At 38.2% G+C, this 15,704-nt stretch overlaps 2 protein-coding genes across 4 annotated transcripts in view; both read right to left on the bottom strand.

Moving 5' to 3' along the window:
* vps39 (VPS39 subunit of HOPS complex) overlaps positions 1–3,314 on the bottom strand; it is a gene marked incomplete in the record, with an annotated part of 24,186 nt that extends 20,872 nt beyond the window's left edge. For both annotated transcript variants that reach the window (XM_014329097.2, XM_042212784.1), the window contains 5 exon segments: positions 1,339–1,433; positions 1,583–1,625; positions 1,740–1,804; positions 2,464–2,529; positions 2,713–3,314. In XM_014329097.2, coding sequence (XP_014184583.1) covers positions 1,339–1,433; positions 1,583–1,625; positions 1,740–1,804; positions 2,464–2,529; positions 2,713–2,785 — 342 coding nt within the window.
* A 241-nt stretch (positions 3,315–3,555) lies between these two features.
* Positions 3,556–14,929, bottom strand: LOC102303015 (transmembrane protein 87A). 2 transcript variants are annotated; one of them, XM_005946920.3, is made up of 20 exons: positions 14,738–14,929; positions 13,418–13,475; positions 12,874–12,971; positions 11,334–11,450; positions 11,068–11,115; positions 10,938–10,979; positions 10,562–10,688; positions 10,421–10,482; positions 10,068–10,251; positions 9,859–9,958; positions 9,643–9,736; positions 7,886–7,957; positions 7,638–7,746; positions 6,880–6,938; positions 6,684–6,787; positions 6,519–6,595; positions 5,839–5,900; positions 5,703–5,755; positions 5,492–5,522; positions 3,556–5,364 (listed from the first exon to the last, which is right to left on the bottom strand). In XM_005946920.3, exons 1-20 carry the CDS (start codon positions 14,852–14,854, stop codon positions 5,323–5,325), a joined length of 1,656 nt encoding a protein of 551 aa, XP_005946982.1. In that variant the 5' UTR covers positions 14,855–14,929; the 3' UTR covers positions 3,556–5,322. The 2 variants fall into 2 exon arrangements, with proteins under 2 accessions (XP_005946982.1, XP_005946981.1); XM_005946919.3 differs by having other exon boundaries at positions 5,839–5,903; positions 14,738–14,928.
* Positions 14,930–15,704: the final 775 nt, after the last annotated feature.

Below are 15,704 nucleotides of genomic sequence, written 5' to 3'. Positions count from 1 at the left end.
TTATACAGTACAAATAAAATGTTCACGTTTCTCCAACGTTGTCTTCCCAACAGTTTCACTGACATCTACACTGGATGGCCAGGAAGCGTTCATGTTGTCTTCTCGGGCGCTGATAATTGGCGTCTGTCGTGTGTCACTGACGTAAAAGACGGATTTAATGCGACATGACCATTCAAACAGCAGTCGCTTTCTAAAACATCAGATATGTATCGGATTCAGGACCACATACGAAAGTGACCCAGATCGGATTTGAAAATATCGGATTTGTGCCGTTCACACTGTCATACCATGATCGGATATGGGTCGCATAGGGTCAAAAAAGTCAGATTTGATGCACTTTCTCCTGCAGTGTGAACGTAGCCTATGTCACTCCTCCATATGTATGCTACTTTACTGTTTTCAAGACACCCACTGTTGTCTTAAATCAGATGACAAACGCAGAGTTGAACTAAGCAATCACATTGCTTTTTATTTCTATTGTTAAGTGTTGAAAGAGAAATTGAAAATGTCATGTTAGTAAGCAGCACCATGGTAAACTTCAGATTTACTTCCTGTATTGATGCCATCTGTTGAAGGACAATGAAATCCAGAGGATTATAATTACCTAGGTCCTCGATTTGCTTCTGTAAAGTTTGTGAGATGTGTGAAAACACATTCGAAAGGCTACTAAAAACAGTCAGAAGTAAGACGAATGGTCTAGGCATGCTCAGTTTGATTTGGTTTTGCTTGTAAGCCATTATACTCAAATTTCCACGGCCACAAATAACTCCAAACTTAGAATTTAGTTCACTTTTGTCTTAAATGGTTCACAAACATGCAGCTGTATGTCTCGCAGTGTACACAACTGTTCAGGTGAAAACTGGTTTTGCTTTCATTTGTAATGGGAAGCAATGTGTGCAAGAATATGACTGCAGAAACAATACCACTACTAGAAGGAGAACTGGATACCCGACTAAAAGAAACCACCAGCTCACATCAACAGAAACTTGTTTGACTGCAAGACCAAAAAAAAGTTCAAGACTAGCTTCTAAGTCTTTATCCTGCTTTAGCCCCCTACATTTCCCTAGGAGACTGCTGCTCTATTGTACACATAGTTAAGACATCACACACAAAAAGAACTTATAAAATATAATAAAAAGAGAAGAACTTAATCCTGTTTGAAGCTGGAAGCCCTGTCTACCTCTGTTATAGAATTATAGTCTGTGAGGGAAAATACTTTTGTTGTTTTTTTATTGCAATACCACAAGTCACCACTGGGAGATAATTGACAGCTGATAGGTCTTATCTATCCTCTCTTACCACATGCTAAATTACACAAAACAGGGGTCTATTACTGACCTGCAAGTCACATGCAAAGAGTGTGGCTCCTTTGGCTTTGGACACCACAGTGATCTGCTGGAAGGTCAGGAGGTCATGAACATGGATGTTGTTCTCTGTGGGGATGTTTAAATCGGTTTGTTTAGTTGTCACGTTAATGAAGAACTGATATTAGTTTGAAGCCTTTACAAGCCCAAGGTTCCCCCCATTTTTTCTTTACATGACATTTTAACTCTGTAAAAATGTATTGCTGAGAAAAACTTACCCAGGAGACTGACAAGAATTTTGTACTGTGAGACAACATAAAGCTGGAGAAAAAAAAACACAGTTAAAGAGATAAACACACATAAGCTGGTCAACAAACAGAGGTGAACAATTTTAAATTCTAAATTTGCGGTTAAGCGACTTAAAAAGTCAGATACCTGCTGAATCTTCTTTGAGAAGTTCTTGTTGGATTTTTCCAGTGTGACCTCAAACCGGTTGCCTCCTAAGATAAAAATATAAGAAATGTGTTCATCAAAATTACTTAAATTGGTATTTGAAGTGTGCACGAAAGGAAACCGTGATTGTCTGCCAAAAACTGATTTCCGGTATTTGCCAAAAAGCGATTGCTCATATTTAAAGTGCTATAAGTAACTTGTTGGGCTATAATATGTTAAACATATGTCAAATGCATCCCTTATGGATGACATAAAGTCATCTTGAGCCACAAACAACATTCGTGTAACAAGATACAAGCCGCAATCAGTTTTTGGCAGCGACTTTTATATAACCTTTATTTATGCAGTAAAAAAAATCTCATTAACATTAAAAATGTATTTTGTAAGAGTAAGTTGCCCAACAGGACAGCAGAAATGGCAGCAAATATTACAATAGTTCTGTAAAAATATTTTAAGTGGGGATAAAGGACCGGATTGGTTATAATGTAAGTACAAGTTGTAAAGATACTTAAAAAACAGATAATTTTTTAATTCTTTATGTAACCCCTTTGTATCCCCTGTTCACCGAAGTCTATTTACGAACATACGTAAAGATATCACGCATAAAAAAATACACAGAAACACTGGAAATCAGTTTTTGGCAGACAATCACTTTTTGGCACAACACCGGCCTCCAAATGGATAACATCCCCTTCGGTCTCCTTACCTGCATCCTTCTTTATTCGGTACAGAAGGAGATGGCCTGGTTTTGTTCCTACAAGCAGCCAGTCCTCTGTAAGGAAGTCGGTACAAAAGATGCGGTCAGTTAATTTCAGACATAACGTTTTCACATAAGTCTGAGATGTTACCTGTGTTCAGTAGTGAAACAACTCATGATTTCTTGACAACTTGCAAGACTGCAGTTCGGTAAACAGGGGTACTATTTCAGTGTCACAAAATTAAATCAACAACTCACCCCAGGCTGCAAGGCAGTCAATCTGAAGAGGAAGCTTTTCCAGAATAGGTACAGGCTCATATGCGTCGTGCATCTTGAAGCGACGCTAATTCAATCTCACACACCCCTCTGATATATCAATCCCACACGGGGCGGACGCCTAATCGCTGATAAATCTGTCCGGGGGTACAGCTTTACATGTCGCCATAAACTAACACAGTTCAGTTTTGCTTTTTCTTGGAATGGCCAATACGGAGAACTGATTAGGTAATGCAATGCAGTTTGGCTTGTTAGCCACCTTCCTCCCTGACCAAAACAACAGCTGATCGTTAGCCTTTTAGCTAAGAAGTGAGCAACTATCGGCTCCCTCTCACTGCAACTGAAATCTGAGCGAAGACTGTAAGTTAACAACTGCGCAACTGCAATTAACCTAAAATGTTTAACCACAAACGCTATATAAACCACAGCAATTAGTTTTCGTTAGCCATGTAGCTTCTTGTTACTTCCTTAGTTGTTTTGAACACGGCTGCGCGAGCTGCTGGGGTTTGACAGGCACGTGACTGAAGTATGTGAGCTCACGAGGAACGCATTAAAGGCGCAGTGGCTTGCATTAAACGGTAAGTTGAACGGTTATTTTGCACTCTCGCGAGGTTTCGTACGAAAAGAAAAACCAGTATTTATGACACAAATACTTAAAAATATATATATTTTAAATTTAGATTTCCAGGATTTAAAGGACACTCCTACTTGTTTTTTTAAATAAAATATTCTAGAAAAGAACACGTTGTAATTGTGATATATATTTAAACGTGTCTTTTAGAAAATCAAAATAATTCTAAATTTATACAAAACTTACATTTCAACCATCTTTCAATATAAATTTATTTGCAGGACATACGCAAAAAGCCATACAATATTATCAGCTTCACAATACAATGCAGACTCAAATCCAGACACAGGGTTTTAGTGTCTCTCTGAAATAAAATATTGTCAACAAGATTTAGACAAATAGAAAAAAACCAAACATAGTTCAGAACTTTAAAATTATCCACACATACTGCAGTAGATCACACAAGGATGAGGATTTATTCCAGATAAGGCTATTTTTGAGCGTAGCTGGGAAAGGGTCAGAGAAATCTGTAACAATGGTGAAATGATACTCCCCTGTGCTACTAAAGTAAACAGAGAACCTAAATAAAACTCTGGACCTGTTGGTGGAGGGGGTCGGAGAGCACATTTTATAGACACACTAATTTACATGTATATTTTTCAGCTATCCATGTTCGTTATTCAGTGGCTAGAAAAAAAGTGTTCACTTTGGTGACTGCAATATCTAGTGTTTCTAGATCTATTATATGAAATCAAAACTATAAAAAAAAGTTACTTTTCATAAAAATGTAAATAAAGCAGGCTTAATTTTACTACTAATGCTTACAAACAGGATTTTACTTTTTCTACACTTATCAACCAATTAAATATAGTCAAATTTCAACTCACTTAAACTGATCAGTGTGTGGACGACATCCTGAAGAAATGATCTGACACGTGTCTACAAAATGAACACGCCTCATACGGTTTTATTACAGTTAATTCCTTGCATTGATATAGCTCCATAACTATCGTTATATGCTCCCAGATCAACAGATGGGGCTTATTTTCTGGACGACGGTGATATCCTTCAAGTATCAACATGACAGACTTTAACAGTGGCTTAACTATTTTGATATTCAAAATGACCCAGTTAGCCAGACACTACAGTAATAATGTGTTAACAATTAAACACACATATTTGTTGGCTAAGCATTAAAACATTTGCTTTTAGCTGTCTGGCTAAATGGCTAATTGTACAATAGAGTTACTTGCACATTTAAATATTAAATCGTGTGATCAAATAAATATGTAATGTAACAACGCATCTTTTTTACATATATGGCACAGCACTGAAGATAACCTATTGTTGATTAAGATGCTGCAATGGCTTAAATATAATCCTATTATGAAACTACTTTAATGTTTTCAGTTATGTTCATTATCTTCCGTTTGTAGCATCATCCGATATCTTGGCTTTGATGATGGCCAGGCATCACAAGTCATACCTGACTGTGTTCCAAAAAGGACCTCACATTCCTACAACTCTGACCCGTCCAGGAGTTATCTGTGCAGTCTGAAGTGGTTGGAGCTTTTGTCAAATATTTTGATCATCTATCCCTTGCACTGGATATCACATGTTTCATTAAATACTTATAATAGTCTTTAAAAAAAACTAAACAAAAAAAACGAAAAGAAAATTTTCACAAATCTCCCGATAACTAGTGCCTTGTGTAACAGAATCAGCTTCTCCTTCATTTTGTTCAACAAATAAAATAGTTATAAATATAAATGCTATACTATATAACTGCTTGTATTTTATCCCAGAATGCCATCAGCAGCCGACCCAGTCACTCCGGGTTGCACAGTATGGCGTTAATATAAGAGCTTACTGTAGTGTTACCCAAAGCCTGTGAAATAAAAGGTTTTTTTTTTAAAGTGTCTGAAGAAAGAACAGATATGCATCCCCCCAACATTTTTGGTAATCAGATCACTCATTGCTGCCTCAGTCAAATTCCTCTCTTTTCACTCTCAGATAGTCTTCTACTCCATTTTGGACCTCTCCATCTTGGTTTTCAAGATTTCCTGGAAAAAAAAAAACACAGCAGTGTGGTTGTTAAATGATGTCACAGTAAAAGGTCAGGACTTTAAATAGATTAAAGTGTGAGTAGAATCATGGGACTAGCATGTGTAAAGTAAAAAGGCTCCTTACTTCTTCCTCATCTAGCATTACAGGGAGAGCTCTGTATGGAGAGGAAAAAGAAAAAAAAACAGAGAAAGAGGCCATGGATATACCACCCACATCAGGAGTAAGTCAAACACTATGAATATGGCTTGAATAACAGCAATATAGTACTTTTCCACATTTCCATCCAAATGTCATTTAGTGTAGCAATTTTTCACCAAAATAAAAGTTTACTTACACATCAGCAACAGTAGTAGGAATGTTCTCCTCAACCCACTTTAGATCTTCATCCTGACAAAAAGCACAGTTTTGAAACACAGAATTAAGTAAACATGACAATAACGCAGGAGAGAAAATGTCAGAAGTCAACCTACCTCTTTACTCAACATTTTCTGGGAGCCGTTAATGTCAGGCTTTGCGCCTCTCATCTTCATTCCTTCTGAAAAATCAAGAAAAGGCAGTTGAAATCATTTACTCTGATACTATTAAATGATTATAAATTTCTCAATTAACGTCTATACAAACAGACTGAGAATGTGTCATTGGGTTAAACAAGGTTTAACAAAGCTCAGACAGGAGGTTGTCAGTAAAGGATGTGAGGAAAATTGTGATTATTTGGGTTTATTAGAGCATACAACAGAAGATACAAACCGCTGGAAAACATTTCTGTGATCTCTGTCGTTTTATATTTTTGTGTTATACAAGCCTACTGGCCTCAATTCTACACTTAAACACTGTTACTATAGGATAAAAAACATCCTGTTTGTGGAACCTAAACAAAACTGATCAAAATGTAAAGAATCAGCTGGCACAAGATGACAAGCCGGCAGGATACTACATTTATGGCAACTAACTGTTTTACACAACCAAGCTTATCAAAAGCTGTTTTACCTTTTCTCCCAACACACAGCACTAGAGTTTAATAAAACCAACATTTTTCTAAGAAACTTAACTGTGTAACACAAATGAGCATTCAGTTTCTTTTTCAAACACTGTTTAATATGGCAAACACTTGTCTGGGGCTTTAAATTACAAGAGGAGTCAAATGTCGTACCAAAGGCTTCGTTCAGCATGGGCTCCTTGGCTTCTTCCTCTTCATCATCATCATCAATCAGAGGGGAATGGGAGAACCTGAAAGGAAACACCACATAGGCTGAAACCTTTATGAATCGCGTTAACCGCGAGCTTACACAGACACAAACTCCATACTGACGCTGACCTCTGATTGTTGGCTGAGGGCCGCAGCAGCACCATGATGACCAGAAGAATAGTGGAGAAGAGCAGGCGCCAGAATGCATCATCTACCCACAAGTCCCTCCAACCCTGCAGAAAGGATAAGGACAGATTTCAGGGGAAAAGCAGTGAAATCCAGTACAAGATAAATATAACTCAGCCAAAAGAGAAAGCAAACTGACCCTCTGACAGTCGACCAGCTTGAAGACCTTGGTGGTCCAGATGATAAATATGATAGAAGCTGTGGACACAAAATAAACACCAAGGATTTAGATGACTGTAAACAAAATACACGTGTTTCGCAGAAACTACAGCACACAAACAACAAATTGACCTGAAGGGAATTCTAGCCACAGCATTGGTAAACTGGAGATGTGTTTAGTTTTTTTTAAATGAAACAGATGTGTTCAAAAAATATTTATCACATATGGAAATACGCAGATTCCCTTTCTTGTAAAGGGTTAAATGAAGATTGGCCACACTGACAGCTACATAGTAAACACAAAGCAGGAGACTGGAGCTTAAATACAAGTTGGTAACAGAAGGAAACAATAAACCTGATTTCACACGAGTTGATAATAAAGTACAAAAAGGCTAATGAAGACAAAATCAGCCCTCAGCTAGCACTATAACTCATTTACATGTCATGTTTTGTAAATCAATAGAAAAACCTAGTTTTTCTAGGAGAAATTAGCTTTTTTTTTTATAAGTTATATTAGTTTCATTACCTTTATACAGAAGTAGGTTTACATGTTTAGCTTAGCTCACCAGCTTCCAGCACCCTCCACAATAAAACATATTTTCCAAGTCTGACCACATCTTACAGAGGAGCAAGTGCAGCACATTTCTACCATTTCATAATTGGCTTCATAGTTTACGGTAATCTTTTGACTGATGGAAACGTGGAAGCTAAGCAGACCCCAGTACAGCTGTAACTCACCGACAACAGAGAAGATGAGCGTTTTAGTGAAGTGCTGATATAACGAGAGCTTCACTATATTTCTGCGGAGCTTGAGGAGACGAGTGGTTTGAGACAAGCTGATGAAAATGTAAATGCAAATTAAGGAAAACACTGTCTATGGACAGCTTCTAAATAAATACAATCAAATGCCTATATGTGCAGTGCTTGTGATAATACAAATCACAGTGACACCTGAGCAGTCATCAGGCTAGTTGATTAAAGGATATCCACCACATGACACAGGAGTCAATGAGGGAAAGGCTGAGATTAGCCACAAGGGCAACAGTCCCGTAGAAGCCCTGTAGGAAGATGACAAGAGACACATTTCAGAAGAAGTTTTGTTGAAAACTTAGAGCACAAAATAGAGCAAAGACTGACTGTGAATCAAGCAACTAAAGAATTAAACCAGCAGTGTAGTTCCTTTAATGTCCACTTGAGGCCGACTCCAAAAACTAGTCAATCTCCTTTCAAAAGAAAAGATCTGCTGTAGCCCAGTGATTTGGTAGAATCTTTTTGCTCCTGGAGAATGACTGCAAAAAGTTTTGTTGGCGTGACCAGACTGACCGTAAACACTCAGATCAGTGAAAATTTGCATATAAATGCCGTCAGATATCCAACACAAGGCAATCAATCTGAATCAGTCTGTAGCGATAAGCCAAATTTGTCTGCAGGACATCTCTTTGCAATAAGGGACTCAACTGAGCTGCTGGTACTCTGGTTAGTGAGCACCTATGTGATTTTTGCAGTCAAATCTCCATCCTGCAGCAATTACGTCACTACTGGTGGAGGAATTTCTGTTTCATATCTATGAAGTTCTGACTAAACTCATGTGAAAATGCTCTTTTTATAACTCACCTGTTTCACCTGAGTCGTGCATTATTATGGGTGTGGCTGCTTTATCTGACATACAGATGTAGCTGACACTTTCTGCTAGGCTTCATCTGTGTTAACTGACAGTCACTGAACTCAAACACTCAACAGTAGTGGTATTTATGGTGCCTTTCAGAGCATTTAATTATGTTTTTAATGTGGTTTTCTGCATGGTTAACTGTACTAACAGCTCATTCAAGCAGTCTGTGCTCTGGCAAGTGAAACTTAGGAAGTATCTATGCCTGGGGATACAGACTGCTGCACAAGTTTGCAACCGTTAGGTGAGGTTTTGGCACTCCGGCATCTTATTTAAATATGATCACCTCGAGTACAAAAGAAGAAAGGTGACGTGTACATGCTATGAAAGTGTTGGGTAAACATGAGCTTGTGTTAAGATTACAAAACACATTCTAATCAACTTCATTACTTCATTCTCCTTGCTGTCTTTCTTATCTCACGTTTAAATTGCGTTTGCTGAACTCGCTGCTGTGTCTTTAGCTTCTTTCGAAAAATTACTCATAGATCAAATTTGTCATTCTCTATCATGATCACTTGTCTGCCTCCCAGAGACAGAATCCCTGTGTAACCTTCCCTCTCTATGGTCTCCTGCACTCAAATCAAATTTATATATAGAGAGCGCCTTCCCTGCTGCACCAGGCCACATTTTTATGCAAAAATACATCACAGCCATCAGCTTCAATCACCCTCCAGAGGCTGCAACAAATAATGTGTACTAACTGATCTGCAGTGGGTTCATTTCACTTGCCTGGATACAATTAATGTGAGGCCACTGAAACTTAATATGTGGTCCTAGAAGTGAAGTATAAAGGGTGTCCTAATCAGCAGAGAGCATGCCTTCAAAGGACATTTTAAATCAACCTTTGTTCAAATGTATTTTATTTATTTAGGGCATGATTTATTTATTTATTTAAAAAAAGAAAAAAGAATATGTATGTGTGACTGTTCTTATAATCCTTGTATAAAAAAGTATTTTGTAGTCTTGGTTTTGAAAGCTGCCACACAATAAATATTTAGCTAACAACTGATTTCTATTCTTAAGGGTGACTGCAAGATAAAGACTTGCATCTGCTTCTTATCAATATTAGACACTTACACCGGTTACTCGCAGCACACCTTCTACTGAGGAGAAGAGAAGGTAAAAAATTCCAACAGCTACTAGCCGATGTACGGTGGTGCCCAACCTGGGCCTAAGCAGAAGGGAGAATAAAACAATGCATTAATACTAAGAGCTTGTTTAAAACAAGTAACAGCAGTGGGTTATCCACTAGAGACTATATACAATCAGGTAACCTTTCAGGAATCAACTCACTTGACTATGCCATAGCCAAGGCTTACAATGAGGACCAGGATTCGAGCCAGAGATCTTTTGAGTGCAGAGAGCAACTCTGCAAAAATCACAGCCCCTAGCACTGCAAAAAAAAATTACAAAGAGAAAAACAGATGCCAAAATATGAAAAGGAAAAACCAAAACCAAACAAACTTATACCACAAACAAGCGAGCGTGGAAAATCTGCCAACCGTAGTCTCCTTTGTAATGGATGCTTTGGTATTCAGAGTAGAAAACCGCTTTCTCCAGCATGCCGAGGATAATGACGGCACCAATCCAGAACTGGATCCGCAGCAGATCCCTCCAATAACAGGCGCACCAGAAGAGCCAGAGAACCCCAAACAGCACGTAAACAATGCACATGACCATGAAGAACTGTGATGGGCGCAAGAGTGGGAGACAGTCTCAGCTTTGTCATCGATAATAAGTAAGCTATACACTCAGGTTCCAGTGCTATGGTGAAAGATTTTACATGTCTGAATTCATCAACTCCCTTTACTCCTAGATATAGCAATTAAATATTACAGAAAATGAGGATTTATACCATCATGAGAGGCCAGTCTGCTGGAGAGGAGTACTCATGTGGACCTTTCATCTCCACTTTCACTGGGAAATAAAGAAAGGTGCGTTATTGTTTAAAGAAATATGATTCTAAAGCTCTTTATGCAAAATGGTTGTTTCTCACTTGAAAAAGTAAAGCTGGACTGCTCTCCTCCCTCAGCTTCATCATCAGCGCCACGAAACAAAGGCTGCACCTTCACTATGAACAGATAGGGACTGTCTTCCCAAGCTTTGGCCACTGCACTGATATCCTAAAAAAGAAGATTTAGACTTTTAAATCTGATGAATGAAGCAATTTCTTATACTTTTTATAGATTTATTTCTTTGCATTGAATGAGACAGCATATGATTTTGTTGTACTTTTGGTATAATGACAATAAAGGATTATCATTATTACACTTTTTCCCATGAGCACTGGAATATAAAACCCCCCAGAAAGGATTAAAACTTTCCTCAAAAAATTAAAAATATAACGTTTATTCACTGTTGTAATGTCTTACCGGTTTTTCAGACCAAAAGAAGCTCTGATTGGATGGGTCACTCTAAGAGAAAAAAGTAGTTTTAGGGCTATTCTGATAAGAACAATGAAAAATTATAATAAGCGTCTAAAGATCAGTGTCGATCACGCACCTTTGGGCTAGTCAGTGGCTGATAAGGGTTGAAGTCTGGGTAATAGACCTAAAACAAAGGCCAAAGTAAACAAATACACATGAATAGATATGCATATATAATATAGTGTATGCAGGAAATCTCTGAAAGAGCAGTTTCACATGTTTAAAAACGGACTTACATCAGTATTGGATAACTGCTGCACAGAAACTGGACTATTACACACACATAATAAATGAGTTTATGTGCCATCTACAGTGATCTAGGATGGTATCGTTGTCACTGACCTTTGGTAGCAAGAGAGAGGAGCAGTTGTCAAAGTACATGTAGCCCTGACTGTAGAAGCCACTCCAGCCATCTTTCAGCATGTGCTCCATGCCAAACATGTTCCTTGCTTTGTTGTCCTGCAAAACAGTGTGTTATAACATGTACTTTATGTTATGTTTATTATAATGAACAGACAGGATGTTATTGCAATGATACTTGACAATCACAGCAGTAACTGAGTTTACTGTATTTCAACACATTTTGCTAAATATTTGACACCATATAAAAATGACCATTAATATGCATATGACAATATTTTACACACCAGCTGAATAATGCTGAATAGCAAAGACAAAAGCACCAGCCTTCACAGGACTCATTGAATAGTGCAAACACAGGCAAGTAAGTGGAACCTAATTTCAAGGGCCCAAAGTATTTCAGATAGTAAATACATTTTTTTGTAAGATCCAAACATCCAAATCACAAACAGGGTTTATTTTTTCTCTTACAAAACAGAAGTGTGTTCATGCTTCACATCAAACCCACACAGTAAAACTGACTAAATCTGAAGGTATTCATTTCATTTAGATCTTTTTTATTTAATAAAAATTTGAAGTGCCTTGTGATAGATTGGCAACTGGGTCAGGGTGTATGATTAGGCTCCAGCCCACCACAAACCTGAACTAAATAAACGGAAGATGGATGGATGTAAAGCCAATTCTTTTCAGCTTAAATGAACAGCACTTCTAGGCGCAGAGAAGGGGTAAAGGGTGGAGGGTTCGGTGGTCTCAGGATTTTGTCTGTGCTTTTTGCAGTTGCTCTATTGGCATGAAGCGTGAAACCAATGCTGTTGGTCTACATTCCTGCCAAGACATTTGGCTATGAACTCTGGGTAAATTAGGCAGACACAAAAGTGGGAAATAAGCTTCCTTCACGGGGAATGAGCTCAGTCATTCAGGAGGGGCTCAGGTTGGAGCAGCTATCACTCCACATTAAAAGAAGCCAGATGAGGTGTTTCAGGGATATTATACTGAGAGGAAGATCCAGGACATAGAGAGATATTACATCTCTCTGCTGGATGAATGCCTCTGAAGGAGCTGGAGGAGGTGGCCCAGAAAATGGATGGATGAAATGAAAAATGTAAAGTTTGTTTATTGCAGTGAATTTCCTTCCTGGTGTAAAACTGCTTTGGACTTGCACTACTTTACTTCCAGCTTTGCATTTGTCTTGAAAGGAACCAAACCTTTCAAATCAAATCTGACTTCAAAGTCTCCTTTGTGCTACAGGTGACCTCCACGTATCCTTGTTTGTGACCCTCACTTAAAGTCTGACAGCAACAAAGCAAACTGCAGCTGAGTCTGAGAAGCCCTTGGACAAGGAGCCAGATGGAAGTTGAGGCCAAGGCCAAGAAATCGCTTCAGGAAGGAAACAGCAGCTGCTCTGACTGACAAACAGTTGATGCACAATATATCTAAATCCTGAAAAAAAGTTGATAAACCCAAATTTATCCAAAGTATATCTTTGTTTTCTTTACTCAAAGACTCACTAGTGTATACTCACTGGTGTGTTAAAGACCTCATTATAGCAAACAGAGGAGCGCAGGTACCAGCTGATGTTGAAGGCGAAGCTTTTGTTACACCGCCTTGAGTCACCCTGGACTGAAAAATAGAAGAAAGAAGAACATATCAGCACTTAGAATCCACTAGCTGATTCAGACAAGAAAATACTTGTCAGTGGAGTTCAAAGTATTCCAGGTTCTATTCTAGGTCAGTGTCTAATTTTCCTTAGAGGAATGCCAGCAATCAGTTCTACAAACAGAAGAGAAATTTATACCACAGTACAATCTGTACTGTGGAGATAAGACTCTTTCAAAGAGTATTCATCATTTTAAACACTGACATTTTGCTTTTAGTCTCTAGATATTCTGTTTGAAGGCTGCAGGGCATCCAACTTATCTGCAATGTCTGGATACCAGTTAGAGCCATAAACACGCTGTGGGGGATGTAAATCACAGCACAACAATGCCATCCAGTCAACAGTTATGTGTGAATCCTCACATCCACAGTCCTGGCCATCTACACCTTAGAGAACGTAGGCTACTTACACTTCATGAAGATGGTGGTGTTGGCATACAGGGTCTTCCGAAAAACGGCATCCTGCGTCTGAAACCCAACAGAGACACATCAGTCAGCAGCTCATCAGCGATCACTGTATGTGTCACTTCTGCAGATTCCTTTGAACTGTGTTCAGAAAGAATGTACAATTTACACATAAAGACATGGCTTTATGGACCACCATCTGCTCATGTGTGATGCATACAGTGCTGAGTACTGGAAACAATGGTGCTGCAGCTGCTGTGCTAGACAAATTATGTGATAGCACAATCTTTTCCTGAATTTTTTTTTTTAAAAATACCTGTCATATTAAAATTATATATAACAAAATAGGTACAGCGGTTTACTGACACATGCAAACATATATGGAAATACAGCATATAAGGGAAAAACAGAAGTGTGCACAATACTAATCAATCAATATTTGGTCTGAACATATTTATTGTTTAACACAGTCTAAACTCTCTAAGAGAAACTTTCTATCTTTAAGTAGTCTTCAGGGATAGTTCTCCAGGCTTCTTCCAAAGCTCTTCTTCTTTGGGGAGGCCCATCCATCGCTGAGTGTACCAATGTCATTTGCCTCCACTGTGTTTTACATACGGCTGTAGACACTCACTGTTATATCTCCTCCTTACACATTTATGATGATTTGAACCAAAGGAAAATTAGTTTTTAAAAAGTAGGCAATGTCCTAAGAAACACCTTTGAAGCCCTCCAGATAGCGTGAAAAACTATTACTTAACACCACTTAAAAAATGACAGTCTGGCTCCTTGGAACAGAAACGGTCTGGACCCAGAGCAACATATGAAGAAATACCAAGACACCACTATATCTACCTAAGCTTTATAACATGATGCAACACGTGTTTTTTCCACATATCATCGCCTATCCACGTCACGCGGGAGCACCTTTAGCTCACCTTGAATTTAGTGAGGTAATATCACCGGCTGAGCCATCAATTTCTAAACTAGAATTACTTTTCCTGTGTAACACAGATGCAAACGAAGCTGTAACATGACACCACCTGCTTTTACACAATGGAACTGAGAAAAATATCCCCTTTTGAATGTCCAGACAGAAATAGTAGCGTTAATGAAACGAAAATCTGTGGTTTAAAAGCGGGGTAATAAGCGAATAAGCGACTTGTCGTGTCAGACTATCCAAACAAGAGCTGTCAAACCAAAACGACAGTGTTTGCGCCAAGTAGAAAGAAGGGGCTAGTTAGCTTCTTCGGCTAACAGCTACCATGGAAGACTTAGCTTAGAGACTATGTAATAATGGTAAAGACACATATGTTAAAGACACTGACCGAGTTGATGTCCATGCTCCATACGGAAACCTCTGCCGCTGTCCCAGGACGGAAAACCAAGGCAAAAAACAGCAAACACAACCAATGCACCTGATCATATGACATCTTTTTGTGCATCTACTCCAGGTCAGCAGGCTCGTGTCCGCATCCAGCTCCGGGTTGTTCTCCCTGTAGTTACCGCGGTCGCCACAAGAGTGCAACATAACACCGAATACAGTGAGAGCGGAAACCATCTCCTTCTATATATGCCTGACAGAGGGGCAGGCAACTACCGATCATTATAAACTATCTACAACGCTAACAAAAGGTTTTGTAAAAATATGGAATTTCAATTTGATTATTTTGACAGGACAATGCAACGTTCCAATGCAGAGCATGACACTCATGTGCACATAGAGTTAAAGTTAATTTCCATTAATTTCTTGTTCCTCACTGGCCTTTCACATCCACAATGCACAAACAATATTTGCAATTTACACATTACATACACATAATAGAAAAATATAGTGTAAGAAAGCTACAGAAATTAAAAATATGTCGAAAAGTATGAATAATTATACAATTATAATTAGTTAAAATGACTACAGATCTTGTTTACCTTTAATTAACTTTTTCCCTTACTTAAAAAGAAATAATTTTTATAATAATTTTGATTTAAGTTGTAAATGTAGATGAAAAGCCAAATTTAGGTGATATGGTATTTTACAGTTACCATTCAGCATACTATTAAAATGTGATCACAGTCTTCTCATTTAAAAACACAAATGAATGAAACTCCCAAAACTAATTCAAGTATATATATTTTAAAAAAATGTAACTATGATACCACAGAAATTGTTGGATAATAATGAATTTCTTATTCATATGCATTATTTAGTATTCTCCTACCAACAGAGCTGGATAAATAAGCCTTATTCTAACATGCACCACAACCTTGGCATAACTTGGCGGTTATATTTGGAAGACG

The sequence above is a fragment of the Haplochromis burtoni genome, unplaced genomic scaffold (assembly GCF_018398535.1).
Source record: "Haplochromis burtoni strain Fernald_Lab_line unplaced genomic scaffold, NCSU_Asbu1 Contig_393, whole genome shotgun sequence".
Classification (NCBI taxonomy): domain Eukaryota; kingdom Metazoa; phylum Chordata; class Actinopteri; order Cichliformes; family Cichlidae; genus Haplochromis; species Haplochromis burtoni.
The sequence above is the reverse complement of the archived record's forward strand: the minus strand, read 5'-3'. Positions and strand labels throughout refer to the sequence as shown.